We start from the raw sequence: 15434 nt of genomic DNA, 5'->3' as shown, positions 1-15434 counted from the left end.
TCTCATCTGCTCTACATTCTCCAGAAAGACAATGAAGCACCCTGGAGGGAGGTGTAGGAGGTTGAAGGCCATGAAATTGTCCTCTCCCCTTGCCAGGTGGTATGCCTAGGGCTCTTTCAATAATTAGAAATTCTTGGCAAAATATTTGTGGTCCTTGAGCTTTCCTGGTTTACAGACATGTTGGAGACCTGAAAGAAAAGGTGTAGGCTCAAAAACAGAGATTCCACAAATTAAAAGCTAGTAAATTGTTGGGAACCACCCTGTCTGGTTTCAGGAGCTGTAACCCCCGCCAAGGCTAAGGCTAAGTGAGTGACCTTCGGACCATAGACCACTAAAAGGACAAGGCTTATCTCCCTGGGAGGGGCACCGCTTCAGTTCCTTTTTCGTCACTCTGCCTGGCCCCCAATGCTTGGTCGGTTAGCCAATGACGGGTAAGATTCCCCAAGGGGAAAACAATCTAAGACAGACACAATCATGTGGAGGCTCCAGGGAAGGACTTGGGGGGCTATAGCAAAAGGGGGTGATGGACCCTCGCCCTTTGGCTATGATATAGCCTGAGTCTTCATTCTGGCTGCAAGATGTCTCCTAATCTCTTAGCTGCCTTACTACCCCTGCTGGACTTAAGCCTGAGACAGTGCCTGAAGCCTGAAACAATGCTGGTAGTGGGTTCTGCCCTGTGCTGGAAAGGGCAGGTTCCCTAGGGCAATCAGTCTTAAGAAAGAATATGTAAAATCCTGTGAAACCTGATTTGTTTAGAATGATCTCAATTAAATGATAAGGGTCCAAGAAAGAAGTGAGTTTGTTCCTCAAAGTTTTATGGCTCTTTAGCTATCTGACCTGACTCAAAATAGGCCCTCATAGCTCTTTGTATGTTATGTATTGTTTGATCCCTATTGCTTGACAATGATTAATGAGTTTTACCTGCATTCCTGTGCAAAACAAACCTAATAAAAGCCCATTGAGGAAAAGGCTCTTGCCCCTTCTCCTTTGAGATATCTGCCACCTTTCCTCCCCAAGCAGATATTGTCTTGGTAGACTTATTCTCATCCTTGGCAGCCAGGGTGGGGGTGGGGGCCTGCAGGTAGAGCCCTGCCACAGTAAATGTTTAAATGACTATTAGTATAACATTTTATCAGTTAGTCAATGGCAACTCATAAAACTCATATATAAGGTATATAATATACAACCTGCTGTACAGTCATATAGTGATAGAGTAATTATATTGAATGTGGGATATCGGGACACTTTAATATGTATCTTATAAAGTACGATGCCCATGGTGGCCCTTAACTGCCCAGTGGCATCTCTTGTGTCGGCCCTGGAGGGTGTGTTCTGTCTGGCATTTCAGATCACTTGGTGAGAAGCTCTTCACCAGCAGGAGACAAGGGGCCAGGCTCCTGCTGTGTCACTTCACTCCCCAAGGACTGTAGCTCTGAGGACTTGAGAGTTAACAGGAAGAACTTGCATTCTGCCATTCTGAGACAGTGAGGCAGCAGCAGAAACTTTGCATTCCCCTCTCATGATGTTTCTGGACAAAGGGCAGGGAGGACTTCAGCCCAGCCGGGAGGGCAGAAGAAACTTCAGGCTCCATCCCTTGTGAGGAGGCAGTACAGCTGGGCCAGGGGGACTAGAGTTACACTTGGAACTTGTCCCAGTGTGTCCCTGCAGGACCCAGGCTGGGGCTTGGCCAAGAAGGAGAGAGTCACAGTGGGGAGAGGCCTCTGAGAGCTGAGCCCAAGAGCCTGGCTTCTGTGAACAGGAGGCCGCCCCTGCTCATACTAGCCTCCTCCTGGGTACAGATGGATGGTGGGAGGTCCGGATCAGAGTTCTGGAGCCTCACTATACCCTGCACTCCCCAGAAAAGTCTCCTCCCATCTCCTTTTTACCGGCTGCTCCTGTAGCCACAGTGAGGGCTCAGTACTTTCTCCATGATGACTGGTCTCTCTCTGGGTCCCTGTCCTCCTCTCCTGATCCTGACCTAGCAGGGAATCCCCTGCAGCCCTCACTGGGCTACACAGGCCTCTTTCTCCACTCAATGGCAGCTCAAGACTTGGTGGGGTCCAGTGCAGCTAAATGTGATGGAGGTCCCCTCTGAGACCCTCAGAGCTGGAGGCCTTTCTCTGCCCCACAGGGAACCTCCTACCTTGAGGGTATCCTCACAGCTCTGGAGGGCTGTTCCTTTCCCAGCCTTCCCTTGGCCTAGCCGGGAACCTGCTTTCCCTGGCTGCCCAGCCTGAGAACTCAGGGCCTCCTGGTCTGAGATCCACCTCCCTTCTCAAGTGCCAGGGCCCAAGTCCAACAACTAGGCTCTGTAGGCAACAAGGGTTCCCACAGGTGGTAGAATCATCCCCCTAACCTGCAGCTCTGACCTCGTTCCTCCCCTGCTCCAGAACCTTCATTGGTTCCTGTCTGCACAGTTCAGTTGCAGCTTTTCTGTCCTTCCATCAAAGCCCCCTGAGCTGTCTCTCCATGTCTCCAGCTTCCTCTCCTGTCCCACCCCTGCACTCTCCTGCAGCCCAGCCACCTGTATATCCCCAGACAGCCCTGAGTCCACATGGCCAGGATGCCCTGCCACAGCCTGCTGTCTGGAAGACTCCTGCTCTCCTACCCTGAACAGCTCCTCCTTGGCACACCCATGCCTGCCAGTCATCTCCCCCTTCATGAGAGCCCTCCAGGATTGCTCTTCTGTTCCTCTCTGTCTTTGCCATGGTTTCCTCTAACCTACTACTTGATTTTACAAATGCTCAAAGGTGTCAGTGGTGTATCAAGGTCAGTAATCACTGGAGACAAAAGGATGAACAAAACTTGGTCCTGCCCTTGCCCATGTCCATGTTGGTGGGGGACTGGGAGGAAAGGAGATCGATGTAGTTGTGGCTAGTGCGTGGGGCAGGGTTTACACACAACTATGTAGCCACCTGGAGGAAGGTCCCCCTGACTTCTTCTTTTCTCTGAGGGATGTGGGAAAGGGTTCACAGAGGAGGCAATATTTGAGGTGGCTCCTGAAAGATGAATTGGTGTTTGAGGTGAAGAAAGTGGAGAAGGGTCTCTAAGATAATATATAAGAACTTTAGAATATTTTTTCATTTACTCCACTCCTGATATCACTGTTATCATTTTTAATATTTTAAATATCATTCACCCCCTGAGATATTGTCTGTATTCTTTTGCAGAGGCAGTGCTCCTTTGCAGTTGCCCAAGTCCATATTGTCTTTCCTTGCCTTTTAGACCTTCCATCTTATTTACTTCCTTCCTCCAAAGTCCTCACTTCATAAGTGTCTTGTCCTGCTGGTGATAAGTTTTCATAATTTTGTTATTCTGTAAATGTCTTGATTTATCTTCATTCTTTACTGATATTTGCTGAGTACAGAATTACATGGAGGACTCCCTCCCTGGGGCATAGTCCACAGGGGACCTCAACTGAGTCCACCTGCTTCTGGAAGAAAGGTGCAGACTTCTCAGAGGTCAGTCTGTTCAACAAGTGGGACCCCAGGATCTTCTGTATGTTCAGCAAAGACAGCTGCAGGGACTTCCCCAGAGGATGGCTTCATCTCCATTTTGGGGTGTGGTGATGCCACCCCTTGTCACATTGTGTTCCTGAGGCACACAGGTAATGAATGGATCCAGCTGCTTGACCCATGGTAATGGAACCAACACCAAAACTCAGTTCCCCTTGATCACGAACTCCATAAAATCCTCTTCCAACCACACTCCGTGGAAGGCTGGGCATGCACCTCAGGTGGCTTCAGTGAGGAGGGACAGTTGTTACAAAAACTTACACATCAACTTCTTGGTGAATTTGAGAGACAAGATGATGACATTCACCTAGTGACATTCTGTGTGACAGAATTAAAGGACTGTGAAGGATGAAACCACTTTCAGTAATTTATGGCAGTGCTGTCAACATTAAAACTGCACAGGTTTACAGAGCCTCCTTCCCAGAACTTGGTGCAGGAGAAGAGCTGTACCCTGTGTGAGTATTAACAGGAGGACCAGTGATTAGTATTCACACTGCAAAAGCAGAACAAATTCGTGAAAGACTGTACCCCTGGATGCCACTTTTGATAAGGGAAGTCAGGAGTTAAAGATTTTAGCTGTAGTTATAGTTGATAAGTGTAAGTGATGAATGCATGTGGAAAACTGTTGTACCAGGAACTCGAATACATGACCTCCATGGCTCCAGGAGGTCAGCAAGCAATTCAGCCTTTGTACCCCAGGGGGCCTGCATGTGCTTCAGGATGGTATGTGAGCCATTGTGTTCCAGGGAGGGAATGTGGTGATGCAGACAAAGAATTGTTGACTAGCAGATAAGGGAATACTAGGAAAATTGCTGTCAGACTGCAACTCTGAACTGATGAACATTTTCCTGGCCCCCTTACCTCCCCTTTTCTTCTTCTTATAACAAGGTCAGCTTGAGATGAAATGTTAAGAGGGTTTTTAGGGTACATGTCCTACAGTCTTCTCAGATCTCTGGCATCTGAATAAGGTGTCCATAAAGATTCAATCCTTGCTGTGATCAGTGTAGCTCAGTCGGTTGGTCCCTGTCCTTCAAAGCCAAAGATTTGATTTCTGATCAGGGCACATGCCTGGGTTGTGGGTTTGGTCCCAGGTTGGGGTGTGTTTGAGAGGCAACTGATTGATGTTCCTCTTTTACATTGATGTGTCTCTCCCTTCTTTCCCCCTTTGTTGAGACCCCAAGCTCCCCCTCCACTTTGTTGAACATATTAGATCTGTCTTGATTTTTTAATACTGATCTCCATCAAACACTCTATTCCCTGGAAATAAGCTCTGCTCATAGAAAGAAGAAGAAGAGGAAGAGGAAGAAGAAGAAGAGGAGGAGGAGGAGGGAGGAGGAGGAAGAGCAGAGAGGGAGAGGAAGGGGGATGGGGAGGAGGAGAAGGAGGCTATGGAAAAAGATCTTTTCTCCAGCAAGCTAAAAATAGGAATTACCAAAGAAATCAGCTTTGGGGCATGACAGAGACCATTGGTATGGTTGGACAGAATATGAATTTGAAATCTACATCCATAGAATCTTAGTGGCTTTGAAATGACTTTCAAAATAATCTTATTTTGGCAAAAAAAAATTACATGAATTAGCTGTTTTCTTTCAGCACATTTCCATTGTTGCTTTTCAAACAATGCTGACTGTCATTAGCTCTTTAAAGAAAATCTGTCCTTTGGCCCCTCCTTTGCTACATTTAGAATAGTCTCTTTAACTATACTGTTGTGAAGATTCTCCATGGGGCAAACATCTGTGGATTTCTTTTTTATTCATCCTGTCGTGTTTTGTGATTAGGAATAATCTTTGAAGATTATTGAAGATCACAAGGGTGGGTGTTGTCCAAAAAACATCATCTAAGACTTGCAAAAAGGCAAAAGAGATTTCTTGGTGTCCTCTTGGTATTGTCTAGCAGATGCTCCAGGGCTTATCTGACTTTATAGGGGTGTACTCCTTTAAATGACCTTTCATGGACTAGGATGTCTTACAGCTCTGCAGGTGTAGCTGTGAAGGTGTAGAAAACTGAGAGCTATGCAAACGATTCCTGCCCACAATAATGCACATGATTCATATTCATTACAATGCAAATGTTCAGTAGAAAACATGAATTTCTGTAAGTCAAATTCTTTCTTGAACCAGTCCTAATATCTTACCGGTTCCTTCATGAATTAATGAGATCAGTGAAATTTTTGACCTATGTTCACTTGGAAAAATTGTAAAGAAAAAATTCATAAATTCATTTGAATTCCATTTATTAAGTTGTTATTCTAGTCTGTTCATCACAAGAAAGTGGAAAGAATATTCTTCAGCAATAAAACCAAATCAACATAGATACATGTCAAAATCTATTGTTGAGTTATTAAATTGAGTTACAGAAGAATACATACTGAATAATCCAATTTTAAAAGTTATGAAAATAAATAATAAATTATTTAACTATTGTATCTTCAAAAATTTTAATTAAAGCAGTGAAAAATTTTGAAACCTGAAATATAGACATTAAAATGTTCACAGCACTTATTTCCAGGTGTATGGTAATGAGTGATTTTCATTTTCTTTTTTTTGTTTGTCTCTGACTTTTGCAATAAAGAAAGCAAATAATAAACTAAAACAAGATATAATATATTCAATGCATGTAACAGACAAAGAATTAATACCCAACATATATATAACAAGCTACAAATCAAGAAAAGGCAAACAATATCTTATATTTTTGAGCACATCATTTCTTACTCACAATGATAAATGCTTTATATTATTATCTTATTTAATCCTTCCAACAACTCTCAGCAGTGCATACTATTTTCTCTCCACTACCAGATGAGGAAACTGAAACATTGAGAAGTGATGTAACTTGCTCATCACCACTGAGCTAGTAAAGGGTAGGTAGAGCTGGGAAAAACACAGAAGTCTGTCTAAGGATGATAAATAGTTGTGGGTGGACACTTGACTATTGTGTGTTCACCAACACACAGTACAGTGTACAGGTGATGTATTATAGACTTGTACACACACCTGAAACCTGTATAATTTTGTTAACCAGTGTCACCCCCAATAAATTCAAGAATTGAAAAAAAAAGAACACAGAAGTCTGACTTCAGAAACGCGTACACTCAATTCACAACACTATCAACAATCTCATGAAAAAATGTTACATTCATTAGCAAGTAGGGAATTAATAATGAAACAAAAAGCAATGTTGCTACTTTCCATCTATGCAATAGATAAGAACATTAAGACGTTTCAGATACATGAACAACATCAAGTGTTGACAGGAATGAAAGGTGTAGAGGGTTTAACTACTTCAAACAACAATTCAGGAGTATCTGGTAAATTTAAATACTTTGGTTTTATAATATGCAAAGTCCACATATCCATAAATCCTGGAAAAATACTTCTATACAGAGAAATGTCCAAAGACGTCATTGCAGAATTATTTAAATAGTGAAGAATTAGGAATAAACGAATGTTCAATAGCAGATAAGTGAAATGTGGTGTATTCAAATGCTTGTCAAAGGGAACATGCTAGGCCTATAATTCTCAAGTAGGTAGATGTCAGAAACGTGATGTTGACACCATGCTAGCATTAAAAGATTAAATTTATACAAGAGCAATTCTATATATTGTTTATCTCTATGATTGTGTGTAGTAAAAACTGAAAAATACACTGAATAAACTTCAGTTTAATCAGTGATTGATTCAGAGGAGTTGAGAATATTCAAAGAACAATGCAATTTTCTCTGTAATGATTTAATCCTTTAAAAAAGACTAAATATAGCAAAATATTACTAAGTGTTCATTTTGGATGGAAAAATGGAGTCTTTGTTATATTATTTTTTATAATCTCTATGTGTCTGTCTCTTCTGTGGAAAGGGAGATACATGCATACAGATATATATGTATATATGTATAATGATATATGGGTATATATATAAACATTTTATTTTATGAAATACATACTTATTTGCTCAAAATCAAAGTGAAGTTTAATTTGTAAAACCAGAACATAGCCAGTTTCACAAGCTGAGTCCAGACCAGATTAATTATTGGCTATACTGTTATACAGCTGTGTCTAAAATAATCATGGCTTAGACTTCAGAGCATCTAATGCAAAGGGCAATGCTAAATACTATTTGTAAATGCATGGCTGTCTTTCTGCATAACCAACATACTCTTTATGTCATTTCCATCCCTAAATCCTTTACACTGTGGAAAGAACATTTACATGTTAAACATTTGGCTGTGATGACATTGCATTGACATGAACTTACAAAAGAGAAGGAAGAACCCAGGAAAAGCAATACAGCAATGACCTTGAGCCATACAGCAGGATATAGTTTTTATGGTAAAATTCCTTTGCTTTCAATACTTAACTGAGTCATTGGGTGGTAGCAGCTGAAAATTCTCCAGCCAATGGGGAGACTTTCAGTTTAAGGGTGGCCACACCCTCTTTCACTGGCTCACAGCCCCAGGAAGCCTCAAGTTGATGCAAACTGATGTGTTTTTATGAAACCACATGAGACATGTCAAGTCTGCTCAGGACTCAGGACAACTCTGAAACATCCTGGGTCACTGAGCTTTCCCTCTGCCACCAAATACCTTCAGAAAGGCCCCCTTTACATCCTTGTTCCGGAGGCTGTAGATGATGGGGTTGAGGAAGGCAGAGACAACATTGTAGAACAGGGCTAACTTCTTGTCCCGCTCTGGGTTGAACCAGGAGCCAGGTCTCATGTACATGATCATGGCCGGCCCATAGAACATGGTGACCACAGTGACATGGGAAATACAGGTGGAGAAGGACTTGAACCTCCCCTGGGATGAGCGGATCCTCAAGATGGAGGCAAAGATGCGGACATAAGAGGCCAGAATAAGGGACAGTGGCACCAAAAGAAGGATGAAACCCAAGACGAAATCCAACTGGTCATTGAAGGAGGTGTCTGCACAGGCCAGCTTCAGGACAGCAGGGACCTCACAGAAGAAGTGGTTTATCTTGTAGGGACCACAATAAGGCAGACGCATGGTGAAGACAGTGTAGATAAGAGCCCCAGCTATGCTAATGAGCCAACAGACTGTGACCATCTTGATACAGATGGCACGGCTCATGAACAGGGTATAGTGGAGGGGGAAGCAAATGGCCACATACCTGTCATAGGCCATAACAGCATAGAGTACACACTCAGCAATGCCCAGGACCAAGAAAATGAACATCTGGGCTACACAAGCTCCCCAGGAGATCATCCTCCTTGGACGCACCATATTAACCAACATCTGGGGCACAGTGGTGGTGACATAGCTCATGTCCACCAAGGAGAGGATGCTGAGGAAGAAGTACATGGGTGTGTGGAGGTGTGAATCCAGGTAGATCAGGGTGATGATGAGTCCATTGCCCAGAAGGGTGATGATGTAGAGAAGGAGGAAAAAAGTGAACAGGGCAGTTCTGACATGCAACTCACTGGAGAAGCCTAGGAGAAGGAACTCAGACACAGAGCTGTGATTCTTCTTGCTAAGGCTCTGCATGGTGATGTGCTTATTAAAGACAAACAGGACTTCCTTGTTCTGTCCTTGGCCTTGTGGGAGGGAGGACACAATTGACAGAAGCTGAGTCACACACACAGCAGCTTGCACAGAAAGTTGCACAGAGGTGGACAAACCTTTGTTGAGTTGGATGAAAATGGAAAGGAAGCTAGTGCAGCTCTGGCACTGGGGATCTGGAGTGACACCTGTAATAGAATATAGGCTATCTGACGGCCCACAGTCCCTTCTCTGGATGTTACCCTCACCCAGAGAAGGCAAGGCATCTGGTAGCCATGTTTGTAACAGGGCACCCAGCCAACCCCTGGCTCCTGTCAAAATGCACCAAGGTTGGACACCTATCCCAAAGTGAAGACCCTCCTGCTGAGGATTTAAAATGGTGACATTGAGAGCCTGTGTGAGTGGGCTGTAGCTGCCTGAGATACTCTCAAGCCAGAACTGGTACAGTGGTAACTCAAAATCCCAGGGGAGCTGAAGCTGTAGAGAAGAAAAGGGGAGGCATTTCATTGATGACAGAAGAGCAGACAGGCTGGGAAGCAGAGAAGAGACCTCACAGCCCTGAGCAGCAGAGAGGGTGACTGCTCCCCAACACGCTACCTCAGCTCTTCCTGAATGTCCCACAGTTTTCACTTACCCGGCTATGTGACCTTGGGCAAGTCCCTTCACCTCCATTGGCTTCAGTCTCCCCATCCATTACATTGAGGTGAAACATCTGTGGCACAGAGTAATGGCGAGGAGCATATGAGATACTGTACGTCAAGACATTTTGATATATATAAAGCGGGTTAGTATAAGTGGAATAAGTCTGGAAATCAGAAAAGCAGGGCTCTGGTTCTGACCCTGTTCTGACTTTACTGTGCATCTTGGGTAACTCCATGGGGAACTCTCTGCAAACCTAACAGCCCTATTTTGAAGTGAAGCTGTTGGACTTGACCACTCCAAAAGACCCTTCTGGCTCTGCTATTCTTTGATGCCAAGCTGGACTCCTATGATCACTCCAGTTTCCATGGGCAGCATGGGGAGCTGAGCTGTCTGCTGATCAGGACTGTATTGGTGGGAGACTTCATTTGGAGCTGGAGATGTGAGACCAGAGCGTAGGAAAATATAGAGATTCAGTGCAAATTCAGGTCAACACACCTGAGTCTTGCAGCCTTTTTACCTATTCCCCAGGCACTTAGCCTCTCAGAGTCTGGTGTTTGCCATCTGTAATACCTCCTCCATAGTGGAGAGTGCAGGAAAATCATGTGGTTTACCAAGATTCCTCAGTAAGTGGTAGCAATTTGGGTAATGGGAAGATGAGTGGAAGGAAGAGTGGAATGAGGGGAGAGGAGCCATCGTGGCATTTTCTGAGGTTCCAGAGGACAGGGTTAAAAACATGACTTTGGGGACTGGTTGCTTTAGAATGATGGGAAAGGTTGGGAGGAGGGAAAAGTTGCCTGAGGCTGCATGGGCAAAAGAGGGTAGTGTGATATTTTTGTGCTGAGCTTTAGAGAACATCAAGAATTGGATGAAGGAGAAAAATATCCCAGATCAAAAATGCTTGTGAAGGGAAGAGAACTAGGGATGCTCAGAGTATTAGATATTGAGAGGAGAGACTCTGAAAAAATCAGTGCTGGTCAGCAGTGCAAATGGCAAACCCTGACCAGGATGATAAGGGCTGCTCACAGCCTCCCACCCACCAGTTCACACCCCGACCCTGCACTTTTTCAGTGGCCTCCTTCCCTGGTGCATCCATCAGCAGGTACTGTTTCATCTCTCTTGCCGTTCCCATGCCTCCTTAGACTGGAATTGAAGGCATTTCTAAGAACTTTTCAAGTCTGTGGGTCTCCCCAGGACCTCTGAGACTGCTGAGCCATGCTAACAGCACAATCACAGAAAGACCCCAGTCTGGGGATTGGGGCTGGCCTCCTCTCTGAGAGGAAGACCTTCCAAGCTGCCTGACTCTCTCAGTATCTGCCACTCAGTATCTCCACACCCCTTCCCTTAAGGATTTATCTGCTCAAGCACCTTCCATAATCCCTCTGCTTCTGCTCATCCCAGTCTCTTCCAGGCACCCATATTGGGGTTTCCTCCTTACCCACAGCCCAGTCTTGTAGATGTCATGTGTTACCGTCCCAGCCCTGTGGTATGCAGAGGCTGTCTGCTTTAGATCTCTCCATAGGATCTGGTAGGAATCAGCAGATTGCTTGTGGAGCTGTGGCCCAGTGTAGTTTTCTCTGCTTTAGGCACCCTTGAAAAAACATTTAAGTCAAAACCTCGCACCAGGAAAATGCCATATTCATACATCCACCCTCCTCTCTCCATCTCTTCTGGCCTCCCTGTCCCTTTCAGCCTCTCTAATTCTAGTAGAGAAGAAGAGAGCAGATGCCACATCAGGGGCCCACCAGGGGTGGGAGGGTGTTCCTTAGAAGGGTGTGTGCAAGTCTGGAAAGGGTGCTGGAGATCCCACTCCTGTTCAGTGCAGGCAGATGCACCCGTCTCCCCTCTCCCAGTGAGTGGGAGAGACTAATGTGGGGGTTCTTCATCCATTCTTTGGGAGGCCAGGGGAGAAAACTCCCCCAGCCCTTCCCTCAGTTCTACCTACAAATGACCAGCACCCTGTTTTCCTTGACTCACTTCCTTTACTCCTGCGGCTGCATCAGCCTGGTTTCTGGTGGTCTTGGGCAATGCAGTGGAAAGCAGTGTACCCCTGCTCCTTAGCACAGTGGCCCTGCAGGGGAGATGTGCTCCTCTCCTAAGAGTGGTCCTGGAAGAAGGGGTTTCCAGCAGGCAGACCAGGGATCCTCTTCTGTCAGAATGGGGCTGCAGAGTGGATTTCTAATGCCTGAAAAGCCCTGAGGATTCCCTGTCCATGCTGCTAAATGCAGCACAGGGCCTCTGGGAAGATGAAAGGCACAGCCAGGAAATTAATGCCCCCAAGATATTTCAAGTGTAGCCCCTGGAGCAAATGAGCTGGGCATCCTTGTGAAGTTTCCATTTGGGGACTGAAGTTTCTTCACACTATGACACAGAGAAAGGAGGAGTCCTATGTCTGAGCTGCCATCTCTGTGTGACATAGTGATGATACTAAGATGTGCTTTGTTTCCTTTCAAAGCACTTGTGTGTGTTGTTTATGTCCTTAAGCATTTTATCCAAGGCCATACACTGAGTAGGTAAAACTAGGTCTGACTATAGATGATATAAATGCTGCCCGTACTTACCAGTGTCCTCAGAACTACCATTTATTGAAAACTGCTATCCAAGGTCACACACCTCATTGTGGTATAAATGCTACCAAACTATCACTACAGCAGTAACTACCTACTATTGAACAATTACTCAGATCAGATGCTATGCCAGACACTACTCAGAATGTGATTAACCTCACAACAAGGTCAGTAGAGAATCTGATGGATCAGGAGACACAGAGTGTTTCAGAGAATTAAGTGTCTTGTTCCCACTACATAACAGATGCATTGTGTCATCTGAGTTTCAACCTAGATCTGTCAGGTTACAAATCATTCTACTGCAGCATCTCTGTGGCCAAGGTGTAGCACTGGTTTACAGGTTGGGCGCAGTCTGGATGAGGAAAGTCCATAAGGCTGGGTGTAGGAGCCAGGTGGTCAAATGTACAGGAGGGCAGATGTACAGTTGTCCTCAGACCCATTTGGAGGACATTCTCCTCAACTAAGTACTCCCTTGAGTTCTTCTGGAATTCAAAGAGAGAAAGGCAGGAGACTGGCTCAGCCTCATTAACTGCTGCTGGGCAGAGATCACTGGGTAGAGCCTGCCTCATGGATGGGAGGCATTGACCAGCTAAGAGAAACAGTCCAGTCCAGTAGGGAAGAATTTAATTTCTGAAGGTGTGGTAACAAAGGTCAACTTCAAGGTAAGGTGAAGTTCAGTTTGGGCACTGGGAGACTTAAGACCCATGGGGAAAGTGTTTACCTTGGTAGAGGTCAGTGATGAGAAATCCAGGTCAAGTGATACTATGGGTCAAAGTGTGTCTATGTGCAGGAATAGAGCTTGGACCACCAGCTGGGCCCTGAGGGGCAGAACTGGATGAGTCCTAGTAACTGAGACAGGTCCTGGAAACAGGAAGTCATCTCAAAGGACAGGTACTCAAGGCAAAGTCCAAAGAAGTCCTGTTGGTGTAGCTGGAGCATGAAGTTGAATGAGCCAGCAGCTGAGCAGGACTGGATGCTGTTCCAGAGCATGAGACTGTGACTTCTCAGGTCCCTGGAGATGTAGCACATTCACTCAGGCAACTCAGATTTTCAGGTGTGACAAGTATCAGCCACAGTGTTGGCCCACCTGTGGGGAGACAGTAGGACAGCCAAGAATGGAATTGGCTAGGGTGATCTCATATCCTACTTCTCATGGAACTCTTCTGCTTTGTTCCTGTTGCAGATTAATTAATTGCTCTAATTATTTTAAACACTCCCCTTCACTCTCAAAATGTGTCTGAGTTTGGATATTATATGGTCTTCTGGTAATGGGGGCTGTGAGCTGGGTAACTACCTGACCAGGGCAGCCCTACCCAGGGCACAGGAAGTAGATGTTGCACAGTCTAATCATGGATTTTGATGTGTTTTCTCTCTTGACCCTCTGTTGGTTTTCTGCATCTTTCCCTTCCCCAGGTTTAGGTTCTGAAACCCTCAAGACACAGAGCCACTATTGGTTGGGCAATGCAGAAAAGAAAAAGAAGAGGCCAGAAAGACTGGTGGTTGAATGCTCATTCTAACTACCTCCTCTCTCTGTAGCTTAGCAAATGACTTTCCCTCTCTGAGCCTAATTTTCATACTTAGAACAGAAAACAATGCTTTGAAGGTGAAGAAGGTGCATGTGAGGTGCTTAGCACACACCCTGCTATCTGTGATGGAAGGGGCTCAGTCAATGTTAGTCCCTATACTGACAGGAATAAGTGAGCAGTGTTTAGGGTGAGTCTAGTTCTCCTCTGGGATGGGGCGGGAAAGAGAACACTGTATAGCAGGGACTGGAGCCCTGATGCCTGGATCCACAGTGGAGGGCTCCTTCCCAGCCACAAATGTCTCAGGCAAGTGAGAGGGAACATTCTAAAAAAGGGTGGCCCTCTGAATATGGCATCCTTGGGATCTGAAGCAGAAACTTCATGTTCAAAGGCGACTGCACATCTACAAATAAATAAAGAGCATAGGGAGTTTGTCTAAGATTGCCTTGACAACTGCTTACTAGTTATCTCAATTGTGATGTGGTTTGAAATCCCAGTTTGGTCTCTACTAGAAATTTAAGCAAGTTACTTATCCTGCCTAAGCCTCAGTTTCTTAAACTGTAAAATTTGGACAATGATACGAACTTCACATGATTGTTCTGAGGATTACGTGAGGCGAAGTATTTAAGCACATGACACCATGAACATAGCACGTGTTCAAGAAATAGAAGCCATCACTTTGATCATTGTCATCACCACTGTCTATAGATCACACAGCTGGAAAGTGGTCCAGGTGGGGCCAGAGCCCAGACTGTGTCCCTCTGAAGCCTGTTTCATCCCAGCAGGCTTCTCTGCCTCTCAGTTCAGTTTATGTTCACCTAACACTTGCACGTGCTATATTAACCTTTCACATATACAGCTGGATTCGGTTTTTAAAATTTCATTGAGAATATTTGCTTTTATGAGGGACATGGGTCTGCAGTTTCCTTTGCTCATAATATCTTCAGTTTTCATGTCAGAGGCGTGCAGGCCTCCCAGAATGAGCTGGGAGCTACTCCCTCTGTATAATTTTTTTAGGAGAGTCAGTACACACTTGCAAGCAGTTCTTCCTCATAGGATTGCTGGAATTCACAAGTGAATCCATCTAGATCTGGAGTTTTGTCGTTTCAAATATTTTATTGTTATTCTATTACAGTTGTTCCATTTTTTCCCCCTTTGCTCTCCTGTACCCAGCCCACCCCCTGGAGTTTTCTTTGTGAAAAGTTTCTAATTCCACATTCAGTTTGAAAAATAAATATATAGCTAGTCAAATAACCTTTCCTTTAAAGCGATGTCTTTTAATGAATTTGAATGTTTTATCTGAGTTATCTGATTTTTTTGGAATAAAGTTATTTATAAAATTCCTCTATTATCCTTCTGAGAGCCCCTCCACTCCCAATCCTCTGGGGGTTTCCTCACACACATGCACCACCAATCAGTACTCAGTGTGGACCTGAGTGGACCTTCTCAGACCTCCAGGGCTCTCCCACACTGTGCAGTGCTTCTCTCCACTGCTTTGCTCTCTGCATATCAGCCCCCTTGGCCTCCATCAAAATGGGTTGCTGAAACAGAATACCATAGACTGGGCGGTTTAAACAACAAACATTTATTTCACACAGTTTTGGAGGCTGGAAGTCTGAGATAAGCATCAAAAGCTTATCATAGAATACCAAGTTTTTGAAAAGACAGAAGACTTAA

At 44.7% G+C, this 15434-nt stretch overlaps 1 protein-coding gene, 1 long non-coding RNA gene and 1 pseudogene across 2 annotated transcripts; 1 reads left to right on the top strand and 2 right to left on the bottom strand.

The window, feature by feature from the left end:
* Positions 1-1270: 1270 nt before the first annotated feature.
* On the top strand, positions 1271-4332 carry LOC114496919 (annotated as a pseudogene).
* Positions 4333-7806: 3474 nt separating this feature from the next.
* LOC114497994 (olfactory receptor 2A12-like) lies at positions 7807-9013 on the bottom strand. Its single transcript, XM_028514019.2, has one exon. The coding sequence runs from the start codon at positions 9011-9013 to the stop codon at positions 8066-8068; it is 948 nt and encodes a 315-aa protein (XP_028369820.1). The 3' UTR covers positions 7807-8065.
* LOC118500589 lies at positions 9014-11907 on the bottom strand. The gene is made up of 3 exons (XR_004903163.1): positions 11645-11907; positions 9663-9740; positions 9014-9216 (listed from the first exon to the last, which is right to left on the bottom strand). It is a non-coding gene; the product is annotated as an uncharacterized LOC118500589 (long non-coding RNA).
* Between the last annotated feature and the right edge of the window lie 3527 nt (positions 11908-15434).

This window comes from Phyllostomus discolor, chromosome 5 (assembly GCF_004126475.2).
Source record: "Phyllostomus discolor isolate MPI-MPIP mPhyDis1 chromosome 5, mPhyDis1.pri.v3, whole genome shotgun sequence".
NCBI lineage: Eukaryota > Metazoa > Chordata > Mammalia > Chiroptera > Phyllostomidae > Phyllostomus > Phyllostomus discolor.
This window is presented reverse-complemented; position numbering and strand designations above follow the sequence as displayed.

Excerpts from the sequence above, each read along its gene's own strand:
- LOC114497994 (XM_028514019.2), bottom strand. The coding sequence starts at position 9,013 with ATGCAGAGCCTTAGCAAGAAGAATCACAGCTCTGTGTCTGAGTTCCTT.